At 39.5% G+C, this 15,711-nt stretch overlaps 1 protein-coding gene across 3 annotated transcripts in view; it reads left to right on the forward strand.

Annotated features, from left to right (window-relative positions):
• The window catches only part of usp22 (ubiquitin specific peptidase 22), a 119,923-nt gene extending 104,597 nt beyond the window's left edge, over positions 1-15,326 (forward strand). For 2 of the 3 annotated variants that reach the window (XM_048552687.2, XM_048552689.2), the window contains 6 exons: positions 1,013-1,139; positions 1,852-1,943; positions 6,832-6,894; positions 7,644-7,733; positions 10,482-10,631; positions 11,562-15,326. In XM_048552687.2, the coding sequence (XP_048408644.1) occupies positions 1,013-1,139; positions 1,852-1,943; positions 6,832-6,894; positions 7,644-7,733; positions 10,482-10,631; positions 11,562-11,604 (565 nt within the window). In that variant the 3' untranslated portion in view covers positions 11,605-15,326. The remainder of the gene's footprint in view (positions 1-1,012; positions 1,140-1,851; positions 1,944-6,831; positions 6,895-7,643; positions 7,734-10,481; positions 10,632-11,561) is intronic. The other variant, XM_048552688.2, reaches the window with a different exon arrangement.
• The last annotated feature ends 385 nt before the right edge of the window (positions 15,327-15,711 follow it).

Consider the following 15,711-nt stretch of genomic DNA (forward strand, 5'->3'; position numbering starts at 1 on the left):
AACTAATTCAAATAATATGCTTTCTTAGAAATGATGTGTTCAGTTCACTGTAGTAAATGCATTCACAGAACTGAAACCACACTTCTATCTTTGCCTCAACTTTTTACTGCCATGACATGCATTCAAACCCACCAAGGCTGCTTCTAACAGTAGTCGTCCTTTTGGCTCTTGTCCAACCTTTTCTGATTGAGGGTCATTTTTGTCGCATTATGTAAGCAGCTGGTAGTTGTACAGTGAGAAAACGTTCAAGTAATGCTCACTCTCAATAATACTTGCAAAAAATTTTGCAAATTGTTTTGTTGGCTATTCCTGCAACATTTTTTTCAAAATCATTACCATCTGCACTTCATGTGTCTTTTTTGTTAATGCACTGCCATGTTTATCTTTCTAACTCCATATTTCCTAATAATTCCACAATTAGGAATGTTTAAACTAGAATTTCTAAACCCTGGCTTGCTTACAAGTTCTATTCTTCAGACAATCTTGTGCTTTCTTTGTGACTAATAGCCACATTTAGCTTGCATTTAATTAATACAAACACTATTGTGTGGGACAAGTACAATTTGGAGTTGCTTTCCCTTTTTAAGTCATTGATCTTTTTCCATTTCCGAGTGATTAGTTTGTCTCATACCTGCCAACCTATTGATTTGATGTTGGCTAGCAACCAGGAGGTTGTTCGGCCAATTAACACCGCAATTGTTGTGAAATCAAATTAAGTAAAATCTGGTGAATTGAAGCCTGCCATCAAAAAGTATCACCAAAGCTGCAGTGTTACCTGGAAAATGCAATTGGTTCACTATCTTCATTTCGGAAATAGAACAATTTTTTTTTGATGCTGCCAAATTATTTTTGGTCTGCATGTAATTCTAGTTCCATGTGGCTATCTCTTAAAGCCCTTTACACTTCTTCGAAATGGGCAATACACCTTGCCTTGCTAATGTCATTTCATCCCAGTACTTTTTAAAATAGTGGTATTGATCGGTGTTTTTTTGTTTAATAATTTATTTGAAAGGTTTACAAGACCCGAGCATCTTGGAAGCAGTGCCAAAATAAAATGTAGTGGTTGCCATAGTTATCAAGAGTCGACAAAACAGCTTACAATGAAGAAACTTCCCATAGTGGCCTGTTTTCATCTCAAAGTAAGTTGCAGTTTCATAGAAGCTGGAAGAATTTGACGTTTGTGAATACGGTCAGCGTTCCGTTGTCTGGAGCTAGATTGTCTGAGCAGAACATGTTTCAAAACCTTCCAGAATAGCTCTTGTTTTGTATCACAAGAATTGCCACTTGAAGACTAAGGTTGTTAAATTCAATGTAGTAAACTTTGTTCTCTATCAGAATAGAGTTCAAGCAAAGCAATGACATTGTATCTCATACCTGTTTCCCTTTAGAGCAGTGGGTAACTCAAGGGACACATGACCCAATGTAGAGAGCTTTTCTGTTTTGTATTGGAATGCATGGAGCCAGCAGCAAGTCTTAACTTCCAACTGATGTTGTGTACAGTACTGGAGAGACAAAATCTGTTTTGGGTAATCGTACAAATAAGTGGTGTTGAATGGCAAGAAATAATGCATTGCTCATTTGAGCTGTTGAGGAAATGCTGATGGCTTTCTAGCAGTTAATTAGCCAGGTGTTAGCCCACTGCTGTCGCATGTATGGACCAGTGTTTGCTCTTGCTAGTTTTGTACCTCAGTATCACCACTGCAGTGTTTCATTTTAACTGAAGTAATATCAATTTAAGACTTTTTTAATATGGCTCTGTTATTGGTAGTATCTGTTGAGAAACAGCTGGGTTGTTTTCAAGTTCAGGTGGTAGTTAGACAAGTCAAACTAACCTTTGTTCTGTTCGTGCAGCGTTTTGAACACTCGGCCAAGCTACGGCGAAAGATCACTACATATGTCTCTTTCCCACTGGAGCTGGACATGACACCATTCATGGCTTCCAGGTACCAGTAATTTTGACAACCCTCATTGCTGAAATCTTCATTTGGTTACAAGAAAGCGAGAGATTCTTTTCTTTTTACATAATACCTTCGTACTCCCTTGGTGTTCCAATGTACTTCACAACCAGAGGAATACTTGACTTGTTAAAGTCCGACAAAAAAGTGAATTGGTTGTAGTGGTATTGCCTAGTGAATGAACTCGCACTGGATGAGGTCCTTACCATTGATGGGTGGGGGGGTGGTGGTGGTGGTGGAAAGTCCATTGGATCCCTCGGGTGGTTTTATCCTGCCCAAAGAGCTTGTCAGTTCCTGTTAGTGGGAGGAGATGGTTCTATCTGTAATCTTCAACTTCTCACAAGAGGGTCAGCATTGTTGTGGAATGTGTGAGGAGCAAACTAGCGCTTTGTGTTTTTGGGAGAGTTGGGGCTGGAATGGTGAGTTGTTAATATTAAATGTGAGAAGTTCAGGGTGTGTTATGTTAAATGAGGGAAGTTTAGTGTTGTCAGGGTGATAGGATTTGGATAAACATTTTGAGGGCGTGGAAGAATAGTGTTGTCAGCACAGCATAATAGAGAAGCTGAATGTTGTCACTGGGGTATGTGATTTTTGAAGTTGACCACTCCATTTAGAAACCATGTAAGCCTATGAACTAAAGACCTACCTTGATTGGTTTTACTGGAGTTGTACTTAACACTTCACCCAAATTGCTTATCACAGTAAGCAATGGGTGCAACTCTGCAAGACTGAGCATCTAGATTAATGCCCACCAAAGTGTTTCATTGCTTAATGTACCTGGTGCTTTTGTTCTGTGGATCACTGCCATCATTGCAGACATATTGAGACCCCCAAATTAATTTTAGTTGGACTGTTGCAGATGGCAGTTTTTTTAAATCAGTTTGTCTGGTTTGGATCCAGATCGAAGTGTCTGCAGTGCAAGGCCTGTTGCATCTGAGTGCCAGAACATTGTTAGTGCATGATGACTTTTTTTTAAAAAAACTGAGTCTGTTACCTTTTAAATGGCTGGGAAAACTCTGCAGGTCTGGCAGCATCTGTTGAGAGAAAGAAGAGTTAGTATTCCTGGTCCAATGTCCCTTCAGAACAGATGGTAGCTCGGAAAAGTTGGGTTTTTTTTTAAATGCAGAAGATAGGATGGGGGAAGGGGATAAGATGTGAATGCTAGGTGGAGGTAAAGCTCAGAGACCCTGACCTTTCAGTTGCTTGCCACTTCAACACGCCTTGCTCCCTGCCAAACATTTAGTGAAGCTCTCTGCAAACCAGAAGAACAGCACCTCATTTTCCACTTGGGAACTCTACAGCCTTCTGGACTGTACATTGAGTTCAGCAATTTTAGGTCTTGAAGCACCTTCTCTCTCTTGTCCTTGTTCCAACTTCAATATACCAGACCATGTTATCACATGGACTACTATTAAACACGACCTGTTATTATCTGTGAATAATTCCCTATTAACAGCTATTTATTCTCCTAAACTGGCTGTTATCCCCTTCTGTGTCCAAATGTTTTTCAGTCTTGGGCTCTTTCACCACCTATTGTTTACTCATTACCCCCTTCCCCCACATCAAACCACCAGCCGCCACCTCTCCTCCAACTCCGTCCATCCCAAAACTCCATCTTACTTTTTCCTCGCTACCATCAGTTCTGAAGGAGGGTTACTGAACCTGAAATGTTAACTGTGCTTGGTCTCCACAGTTGCTACCAGACTTGCTGAGTTCTTCCAGCCATTTCTATTTTGTTTTTGATTTCTAGTATCTGCAGTTCTTCTGGCCTTTAAATGACTACTGGGTTTCTCACAATAAAAATGCTGGAAATATTTAAAACATCAGGCAGCGTCTGTGGAAAGAGGAAAGTTAACAGTTCGGACCTCCTGACTTTTCACATTCTGACAATCTCAAGATATTCTAAACACCTCTTTTTAAAAGAACTAATGAAGCATTTTCTGAAGTGTAGTCATAGTTGTGATGTAAGAAATACTGCAGCCAATTTGTGTACAAAGTTCCACAAACATTTTTAATTTTTCATTGAGGATAAATCGTGATGTAGACCCTCTTTCAATGCAGTATTGCCCACTTGACAAAAGAGAAGCCTCAGTTTAATGTCTAACCCATAAAACAGCCTCTCTGACACTCCCCAGTACTACTGTTGACGTTCATAAATTCTGCTAGCTCCTACCAGTGGAACATTACAAGTCCCTCGATGAATGATTGATAGAAGGATCACCTTTTTATGAAGCTACTCATTTTGATTGCTCCATTTTTAAAAATCAGTCTTCTGTCTTCCAGCGTATGAGCTTTCTCCTGAAAAAGACAATGAAACCCAGAGACCTGTGACTAAATTTAGAATCCCTTGCTCAAATATTTAGAGGTCAGTCATCTCCACTCCAGGACATCTCTGCAGGAGTTCATCAGGGTAGTGTCCTCAACCCTGCTACTTTCAGCTACTTCTTCAATGATCTACCACCATCATAAGGACAGAAGTGGGGATGATTGCTGATGATTACGTTATGTTCAACACAATTTGTGACTCTTCAGACACTGAAACAGCCCATGACCAAACTTAGCAAGGCATGAATAATATGCCAGATTGTGGAGTGAATGTTACTTGCTACTTGTTAGCCCAAGTGCTGGGCCCTGATCACCGCGCCCCCTCACCACACCCCCAAAAAAAAAGAAAAGTTCAATTGTTCCTTGACATTCAATGACAACACTATCATGAAACCCCTTGGGCCCCCACCCAAGTATCAACATCCTGGAGGTTACCATTGACCAGAAACTGACTTGTACTGGACATACAAATATTGTGGCTACAAGAACAAGTCAGATGCTAGTAATCATGCAGTGAGTAACTCACCACTTAACTGCCCTAAGCCTGTTCAACATCTCCAAGGCACAAGTCAGTAGTGTGGTTGAATATTACGCACATTTTTTGCCTGAATGAGTGTATCTCCAACAAAAGTCAAGAAGCTTGACACCATCCAGAACACTGCCGTCTAGTTGATCTGCACCATATCCGATATCATCCACTCCCTTTGCCACAGTGTGTACCAGCTCCAAGATGCAACTTGGATAGTCACCGAGGCTCTTGAGATAGTACCTTCCAAGCCCACATTCATAATCTGTAGGTGGATTTGGGCAAAAGGTACGAGGTAAACACCACCACCTGCAAGCTTTCCTCCAAACCACTCCCGGTCCTAACTTGGAAGTACATCGCTGCTCTTTCAGTGTCACTAGGTCAAAATCCTGGAACCCCCCCCCCCACTAAGATTTTGTACTCAATGTTTCTATGCCAAATGGACTGAAGTGTTGCAAAAAAGCAGATCCTTGCCACCCCCTCAAGGACAATCAGCAATGAGCAATAAATGTTGGCCCAGCCAGTGGAACGCACATCTCCTGGAATTAAAAATCCCCTGTGAGAGACTGAAGGCACTTGAATAAGCTCCCAGAGTTTCTTATGTCTTTGTCACATTATGCTGTCCTACCAATTTTTGTTTCATAAGCATATTTGGAACCACTCAACTCTCCTGCTCCTGCTTTTTAAATACCTGTAATAAAGGGAACATAATTTTAAGGTGTTTAGAGGGATGTATAGGTGAGGTAGGCCCTTCACACAGTGCTGGGTGTGTGGAATGCACTGCCAGTGGTGGTGGTGGTCAGATACATTAGGGGCCTATAAGTGACTCTTGGATAGGCATGTGGATGAAGCAAAATGAGGGGTATGCAGGTTAGTTTGATCTTAGAGTAGGATAATAGGTCAGCATAACAGTGTGCTGTACTGTTCTATGTAAATAATTGAGACCTAGAAGTAATACTTGAAGCGCCCCAGTAGCCATGTCTTTGGAACCTGAAAAGGGCCTATTAATCCCAAATCTGGTTTCTGCGTGTTAACTAATCCACACTCCATGCTGCTGCATTATCCCCAATCCTCTGAGCTTTAATCGTGTGCAATAACCTTTTCTTAATCTAGCATCTTCTCAAATCCTTACTGGAAATTCAAACCCTATATCTACCAGTTCCGTTTTATCAACTCTGGTCCTGATATACTCAAATAACACTGACACATTTATCAAAGATGATTTTCTTCTTGAAGACCAAAGTTGGCTCTGTTCAGATTGCACTAAACTTTTCTGAATGTCCTATGACTTCCAACTTAATAGTCATGAGCATTTTCCTCATGACAGGTGTTGGACCTATAGTTCCGTGCTTTCTGTATTTCCATTATTCATGGCTGCCCAGTGTGGTAGAGCTCTCCCAGAATTGAGGTTGTCCGAGAATATTATGACCAATGTTTGCATAATTTCTTCCAGTTCCTTTAAAACCCTTGGTTAAATGCCATAAGATTCTGGTGATGGGTCTGACTTCAGTCCTGCTAGTTTGTCTAATACTTTGCACCTCTTTGGTTGCAATACCTTTTCTTCCCATTGGCACTCTGCTCATCTGATACCTTTTTAGGGTGTTAATTGTGTCTTTTGCTGTTAAGTCCAATGCAAAATATTTAAATTATCTGCTACTTTCCTTTTGCCACCTACCATCATTTGATGTGAATATACCTTTAGTTTGTGACTGTTGAAATGCCCATAATCCTGTTGAACTTGATATAGTTTGCAAGCAGTAGTTTCACTTGGCCATTATTCCTTCAAGCTCATGTAGGACATGCACCTTGTTTACTTCCCAAAGATCAGATGTTTATAGCTCTGGTCTTAACTATCGATTGCAACCTAATTCCAATTTGTACATGGTTGTATATTAGTGTAATTAGTAATAAAGCTTATTGGTCCTTCCTAGTTGAAGTTAAGCTGTTTTGCTATGAATGATTGTATTAATGGACATCTTATGATCAATATTAAAATGTGCTTTAATGTACTTTATTCTTTTGTAGTAAAGAGAGCAGGATGAATGGACAGTACCAGCAGCCTGTGGATAGTCTAAACAATGACAATAAGTAAGTTTTATTGTAAGCAACTTTTGTATTCACCCAAGTGAGCAGAAATGCTCCTCTAACAGTATTATTGGGTCATTTGCCTGGAGAGCACAGTATGTTGTGAAACTCAACAACAAAGTCATGTTTTTAACAGCCAACTGTGTTTTTGAGTGCTGACTAGTGACATTTACATCCTTAGGAGCTTCCATTTTAGTTGATAACACAAAATTGCAAAACTGATTTTTCCTCAGATAACAATTCTGACAAGTATCAGCACCTGCATGTTGGCTGTTTGTATCACAGCCAAGTAGATAATACAGCAGAATATATAGTTCACTGTTTTACAGTGTCAAGAGCTTAGTAACTTCTCAGGGAGAACTTTTAACAGTCAAATAAATAATGTTTTAAGACTTAATGTTTAACAAGTAAATGTTTCCTTTTGATTTGAGCTTGGCATAAACTTCTCTTGAGAGAGTCACCTTTTTTTGGTCTATTGTTGACCTCTGGGGTTTGCTTTCCTCCAGTTTTTTTGGTCTGATTTAATTTTATGAATTGCAGTTAAGAGTTCACAGCCCATTTTGAAAAGCTTATACGTCATTCTTCTGGTGTACAAACATCTGCAACAGATAAACGTGCATAGCTGAGGCTTGTTCTTGGAACGTAATCTGAAGATCCCATTGATGTTCGAACCTTGCTGAGTTCTTTACGATAATCTGTGTAGTTGTGGGAAGGAGAGTCCTGTTCTTAGTGAGTGCACTTGTTCATTCCAGAATCCTATGTGAACAGCACAGGCTGAGAGAGATGCATCTTGTGTGTATGTGTGGGCATGACATCATAACTGGCAAGCAACCCAATCACAAGTGAGTTTTTTTTTGCTTTCGGAACATATTCAATAAGAGTAGTGTCTCACTCATTAATGTGTGGGATTACTTTACATGGGAAAGCCTCACTCCCACCAATCTTTTAAAATTGTAATACATTTCTGAACACCTTCAGGGGATTGTTTCATGAGTACCTGGGAGAGAATCCCATTAAACGGGGAAAGAAACATCTGTAAAAATCCAAACCTAAAACATGCTGACGGTTGACTGACTATATCTGTTCTAATAAACCAGTCTTTGCCTCCATGCAACTTAATTATTTTAGGAAGTGAATAATTGCAGTAAAAATGTCACTAGTAAGGTAATTAGATAAAATCCCTCAACATGGTTGCCAGTTTTCTCTGTTGGGGCGGCGGGGGGTAAATGTTTTTGTTGTCCTACAGTGTTTGAACTCCATTCTAGGCATTACAAACATGGTCTTTTTTCGTGTTCTTAAATTACTTTTAGCCAGGTGTGTATTTAATTCTTCCACTGACGTGCACGAACTACTAAAATAAGTGTTTCTGTTTTGCTTGTTTGTGACTATTTATTCTATGTTCAAAATATTAGTTGCTGACATCTTCTATGCATTTGAACTGTCTAGTTTTGTTCTCTTATCCTCCCAACTAAAACAAGTTTACTTTTGAAGGTTTTGAATCAATCAGACCATACTGATCACTGCCATGCCCCATGAGTCTTATCGTGGGCTTTCCAACCATACCAAATTTTGATCCCTCTTAAGCATGATAAATTGCTTTTTCTACTTTTTCAAAAAAAGAGAACAGACAGAGCAATGTTGCAAATATCTTCCAAGCTGTGTCTACTACTTTTGCCATGGTGTCAGTTGAACCCAAATCAAGTCTGCATCTCTTGCCAGAAGATGTTGAAGAAATGCAACAATTCATTTGTCAACTGTAGCCCTGGTTGAGTTTACAGAATATTTTACAAGCTTTCCTTGGCCTTTTACTTCAGTAGCTTTCCTCACTGCTTCTACCTCATTTCATAAGTCTCATTTTAAACTTGTTGATTGCTTTTCCCCTCAAAAGAATGAAACAAAACTGTGGATGCTGGAGATCTGAAACAAAAACAAATTGCTAGCAAAACTCAGCAGGTCTGGCAGTATTTGTAGGAAGAAAGCAGAGTTAATATATTAAGTCCAGGAACACTCCATCAGAACTCAATGAAGTCGTCACTGGATTTGATACGTTAACACTCTCTTCCCAAAGATACTGCCAGCCCTGCTGAGTTTCACTAGCAATTTCTGCTTTTGTCTTCTCAAAAGAACACTCACTTTCTCTTGAACTCTTTTTATAAATTTTGTTTGCAGGTCATCCCACCAAAATTACGTAACATTGAGTAACTTTAGCAATGACTTGATGTAAGTTAATCACATTTGGAGAAAGCATCTTCAGAATTTGCTGATATCTTTTCTCGATGTTGCTTTCTATCAAAATCCTTTGGCTTTCTGACTTGTTTCAGCAGCTGCCTTTTTCGGTGCGTACAATCTCCCTGTGTAAATACACATTGCACTTTGTTCTTGATTCCGTCATGTGGTATTCCCATGGGACTATGAAGGAACAAATTTGTAACTACTGAAACCTGCTAGCGTATACTTTTAGTAAAATTAGTGGCAGAAATGTAATGCAAACTCTTAGTCCCTGTCCTTTTAAAAAAAAAACCTTCACTTATTAATCACTTTTTAAAATCCAGTTATTTTTGAACTCGAGCAAATTTGGTTGGAATTCTTGCCTGAAAGCTTCAAATTAATAACCTTTATGAATGCCTCCTGAAACTGTGGACAGGCTAATTTTTTTGATAGCCTTTACATACTGCTGTAGTTGCCACTAAGATAATTGCCAGATTGCTTTCAAACTCTGCTGCCCATGTCTTCATTGACATTGCCTGTGTCCTGTAAAATTGTCTAAATGTTTTACTTGTGTTGGTATCCAACTAATGTGAACATCCAGGTTAATATTTTGGTCACTCTTGTATGAATCTAGTGAACTAGTTTACTGGTCAAGTTCTTAAAAGTATTAGACAGTAGCACACTGATTTGTTCCCTCATTACACCGTGGATGCTTGGATGCATTATTGGAAGTAGTGTAAATTGAAGAGGCTGTTTTTTGTTTTTTTAAAAAAATCCAGCGCAAGTTGTGTTCTACAAGAAGAAAAATGTGAAATCAAACCAGTTTGGCTATTTTCTTTATGGAATAAAATCCCCACAGTGTCAAAACAACAGGCGATTTGATCCAACAAGTCCACATCTGAAGAGCATCCGACCCAGACTTGCCCCCCTTACCCTAAGCTGTAACCCTGCATTTTCCATGGTTAATCCACCTTGCCTACATATCCTGGACACCATGAGAAATTTAGCCTGGCTAGTCCACCTCACCTGCATATCTTTGGACTGTTGCCGGAAATTGGAGCACCCAGAGGAAATCAACGTGGATGTGAGGAGAATGTGCAGACTTCATACAGGTGGCTGCCTGAGGCAGGAATTGAACCCAGTGCTATGAAGCAGCAGTGCTCACCACTGAGCCGCTATACCCTTTTTATTTTAATATTCGTACTAATGAGGAATGGTTCAGCTACCTGTGAGCTGTTTTTGGAAAAAAGTTATGAAGGATCCATTTATGATTGAAGATAATGAGTGAAATTGGTGTAAAATATGCATCCCCTGTCTGCCAGCTGTTGTACTTCACACACTGCTACAGAACTCAGTCATGTTGTCCTGTTGTGTCTCTGCAGGTATTCGCTGTTTGCAGTAGTCAATCATCAGGGAACACTGGAGAGTGGGCACTATACCAGCTTCATTCGACAGCACAAGGACCAGTGGTTTAAGTGTGATGATGCCATTATCACCAAGGCTAGCATAAAAGATGTGCTAGACAGTGAAGGGTGTGTATTGATGGCTAATGTCTGAATAGCTTTCATCTGTAAACTATAGATTAACCACCTTCTGGCACGTGCTCTCACTACCTCCATCTTCCCCTCCAACTCTGTTCCACAACCCCAACCCCAGCCCCAGCCCTGTACTTTATAATCCAGTACTCCCTTAAATTTCCGAGCATGCTGTACACTTCCCCCTGTATGAAGTTAAATCTTAAAAAGCGTTACTAACATCCTTGTTGCAAGGTTGAGCCACTCTTCTGTTTCCAGATCTAATATACGATTTAATCTACTTTTGGTATATAGAATTCTCAATTAGTTCCCTCAGCTTTCATGTTTGAGGAAGCAACTTCAGAATCTTCGACTTTCCTCTAGATTTGGTTTGGCTTTTTCGGCTGCATGTTTCAGTGCTCAGGCATCCTTGTTGTAATGAACAACCAAAATTATGAATCACGTTTCAAGTGTAACCTTTACCAGTTCTTCAGACAAGTTCACTGCTACCCCTTGTGCTTAGAACCTATGATTCCAAAATCCAATTTGTGAGCAACCTAGTATTCCTGTCAACAAAATGTAGCCATAATTGAAATTCCTGTTTGTTATTTTTCTTACTCATTGGTATGGGTAAACTTCAAATTCTTGTTGTCCCGAAAGTGCCATTTTGCTAATCTGTCATGAACTCTGCTTCCATTTGTTAGTGACATTTGCAGTATTCACTTGGGATTTTGCTGCCAGTTCCTTTTGTGGTCTCTGCATAAAATTTTAAACCATGTTTGACCAGATGTTATGCTTCTGATTTCTGTATTTACATGCCTGGTATTGTCTGAATGGCATCATTGGGTGTCTCCTCTTTACGAAATACTGTAGTTGTTCATTTGTTCATGTTATGTTACTACCTCAATGTAAAAATTTAAGTGTGCAATTTCTTTCTTTTGTCCATAGGTATCTCTTGTTTTATCACAAACAGTTCCTTGAATATGAATAGCCTTATCAGACTTGGGGAAGCCTTCAGAACGATACACAACCTACCTGAAACTCTAAGTACTGTCAGCACTGAGTGAACCTACTTGACACTGATTTTGGTCTGAAGCAGTGAGGCTGAACACCTAATGGAATGAGATGGGAGGAGGCATGGGTCATCCTCGCAGCCACAGCCCGCATGTCCGCAGGGAGGGGGGGAGGGTGCGCATCTCAGCTTCTGTTTCCATGGTGCTTGAGCTCCAGCTGACCAAGTGTATAACAATGACAAACCAACCCATTACTATGCGATGGGTCTGAGAGCAAATGGATGGTATTATTGACTTGCAGATACATTTCTGTGGATTTAGATATTAAGTACTGTACGAAACTAGTGGGCATCTATTTTCAGAAAATGGCCATTAAAACTGAATGCAGTACTGAGACAGGTTTTCAGTATGTATGCATTGCCGGAGGACTGCAGATTGATGCAACCCAACAGATCTCTATATCGGGCCCAGGTTTGTTTGCATTCTAGCTGTGTTCTAATTTTTTTCCTCCCTGTCAGAGCAAGATTCAGAGCAGCTGTGCCGTAATGAAACTGTACTGAACTTAGTATTTGTTTATTGTACAAACACTCGTGTTTCGAGGATGGCCTTACATCACTGAGTGGTGGAAAAGTCTGTGTTCATGTCTTAAAAAATACACGCGCATGCACGCACCACACACATGCACATTTGCAGTTTGAATAGCGGCCACAGTGACTGCTCTTGATTCTTCCCCTTGGTTTTTATTTTAAGTTATGCAGTCTGGGGTATATCAGCAGATCAGTGTTTGGGAGCTTTTGCTGTTTTGTCAGAAAGCAGGATCCATGTGGCAGTCCTAGTGGCCTTCATTGAATGAAACAATGTGATCAGACCAGAGAGCCTAAGATGAAGGAATGCCAATGAAACACAGCTTATTATGTTCACTTCTGGAATTTTAAAATCTGTTTTGGTTGCTTTTGGAATGATTCACAAGTAATTGAATATTCTGTACTTTATTATTGAGTGAGACAGTATGTTGGATAGCAGCTGCTGTTGGGTTACTTGCTCGACGGTAACTGATCCTGTTTATTTCAGAATGCCACGCAATGTGAACTGAAGACAAAGTACATGTTAGGAGGTTCAGGAAAAAATTCAAAAAGCAGAAGATTAAAATATAATTTTGTCAGTATGATCAGCCAGCTTCCTGGATGCCATGTTGCTCTTCTGAACAATTCTCAAGTATGCCCTGGTAATATATCGTATAGCATTGTCATCCTCACTGTACCAAATGTCTGAATATCCTGTTGTTTTTGTAACTTGAGGCTGAAATGCTTTGCTGCCTTCCATTACTCATAAGAAAACAGTTTGCTTTTTGAATGTTGCAGTGTTCTTCTGATCTACAATTTTGATAAAACACCATAAGTAGACGATTGAACAGTCATTCAAATTTAAGGGCCCATGGCATTCCTATTCCAGTAGCTACAGCTCTGTGTATTGTCACAGCATTCTCAATAGCTGCTAGCTGTCAGGAAAATGTTTCAACAAGTGCAAGGTGCTGTGGAACTCTTAATTTCAACTTCTAGTGGTTCTATTTAGTCATGTTAGCCAAGGTCAACTTTTTAAAAAAGTGAATATTTCTGAACTTGAGTAGCTCAAGTCTAATTGCATACAGGTAGCTTCATTCAACCAACAAAGGCAATTCAAGACAAGTCCCAGATTGCTGCACTTCCTGTACTTTTTAAGATTATTTTGCTTTCCTTGAAAGAAGGCAGGCAACAACAGTAATTTGTTTTTCTTGTTTTATTTTGAGCATGTGTACCTGCAATAGTTTTTTTAAAGTTAGCATACTATATTTCTCAATTTGACTCTGGTTTAATTTGGTTCTTGCATGTTATCAATTTCATCAAAACCACTGCAGTTTGTCCTTGTTGAAATGTTGTTTTCTTTGTCATTCATTGCACTTTATTTTAATATTCCTGAAGTTTGGTCATGGGGATCTTCTAGATTATCTTTGCAGGAATCATTGGTATTTTCTAGTTAGAAACTTGTGTACTAAAACTGACTTTGCTTGGGCTGTATAATCTGTTCCAAGCAGTTTGACCCCTTTTGTACTTGTGTTCGTACCATTTCTGTGTTGCCTTTCTGGTGTCAGTAGAAAATTTTAAATATTTGTTTACAGTCCTGGAAATTGAGCCAGTTTTATTTCTCCAGGGTCACTTGAAGGTTATTCTCAAAGTAGTCGTAAATGGCAAAAGATATTTGGATCTCCCGTGCATGAGAAATCTATGCATCAGGAAATCTGTTATCCCCAATTCAGATGATGGAAACACCTTTTTTTTATCTTAATTTTAATGCTGTCACATCCCTTGGCCTACCAGTGATGTCATTATTGATGTTGAGCGGTACCTCACCTTTTTAAACCATCAACAAAATAAGGTTCCACAGTGCCTTGCATTACCCTAGACAAATGACTGTCAGCTCATTGGGCAGAAAGTTTTTGCTGTGTTTCACTTGTGTTCCTTCTTCTCAAATGGCCTTCGAAGTATTGGGTTTTCTTGTAACTGCAGTGAAGTGTAGAACTTGTGCTGTTTACATGTAGGTGAATGCGGTGTAAGTACCATGTCGGCATTTCAAATGCCAGCCCCTGTGTATAGTGCAGTGTGGCAGAAACTAAGTATTTGGGTATGGCATGTGGAATGTCTACACGGCAGTGTAAGCTACATTTTGAGAATTGTTTTCTCTGTGCATTTGAGGTCAAGTGACAAATTCCCCACTATTGTGATAAGATATGTTCCCTGCATACATTCCCATCTGTACTTTTTAAATGTTACTGTGAAGTTGTACAATCAATGATTTATACAAAGATTAAAAAAGTTACAGATTTCATGCACACATTTGCCTAAAATGATGATGTAATAGCTTAATGACTGTCAACTGACTTAGACCTGAAAGCAAAGACAGGATTGCCAATTTTGATAATCCTGTTATTATTAAAGGACAGCTGCTGATCATTAACTACAACATCATCCATTTCGGTAGTAAAGTTGGAGAACCTCCAAAGGTGTCATTGCCAGTGAGTTTTCTTTTAAACCCAAAAAGGAGAGTTCATTTCATTAATCTTCTGTCCTGCAATTATGCAAAAGTCTTGAGCGTGTCACTTGGCCTTCAGAATGTCAGCCAGTCCTGCAATGACTGGCTCTTGTTCAACTTCAACTGATGTGTAGTTCACCGTAGCAGAATGGATTTAAAAGCAAGAGGAAAGTGAAAACATCCAACTGTAATATGGACTGCTTTCACACACCTTGCCCTCGAGAGGCTGACAAAAAAAGACCAGCCTTAGCAGTTTATAGGAGATGTGCTCAGTTCATGAGCTTGGATAATCACAGTGCATTTTGGGAGTTGTTGTCCTTTTTTTTTTATTTGTGGGTCTTAGTGTTCGATATACAAAGCTGCTTAAATGAAACTGTTTCCCGGAATGCCAGGTGGTTCAAGTGTATCCTGTGTTAAGGGTCATTTGTTAATGCACTGTCCTCAGTATGAAATGTAAGGACTCCCGTTTAATATCCTCCGGACAGGGTAATGTATATTTGAAATCAGCCCCCACTGTGTTATTCTAGTTCTCCATTTGTGGTATTGCCTGCAGTACCAATTTCATTTGTAATCTCACTTGATTTTTTTTTCATGTTCTGGAAAAGCAAAATGGCAAATAAATCATTTGACTATGGGAGAATGCCTAATGTTGTCTTCATGATATGGAGACTTAGTTTTTGCATTGCATTGCATGGGTTTCCCTGTACTGGATTCTTGGTTTACCCTGCAAGGGTTAGCGCAATAACCTCCCCACTTGCTGCATCCATCTGAAATACTTAGATGGTTGAATCTTCTCTCCATTCTGGTAGCAATGAAACTTGTGACAAACCTCCTGCAATGAAGCTGGAATATTTTAGCTGTCAGACCTGCATCACACCACCACTATTTAGAATTGCCTTTTTAGTCTGTGTTTATTTTTTATGTATTGTACTTATTTCCTGCTGTATCATTTTTGCTTTGGATTTGTGCTGTGCTTTCAAGAATTTTATTTTAATGTTTCCACTCATCCAATTTTAGCA

This window comes from Stegostoma tigrinum, chromosome 23, assembly GCF_030684315.1.
Source record: "Stegostoma tigrinum isolate sSteTig4 chromosome 23, sSteTig4.hap1, whole genome shotgun sequence".
Classification (NCBI taxonomy): domain Eukaryota; kingdom Metazoa; phylum Chordata; class Chondrichthyes; order Orectolobiformes; family Stegostomatidae; genus Stegostoma; species Stegostoma tigrinum.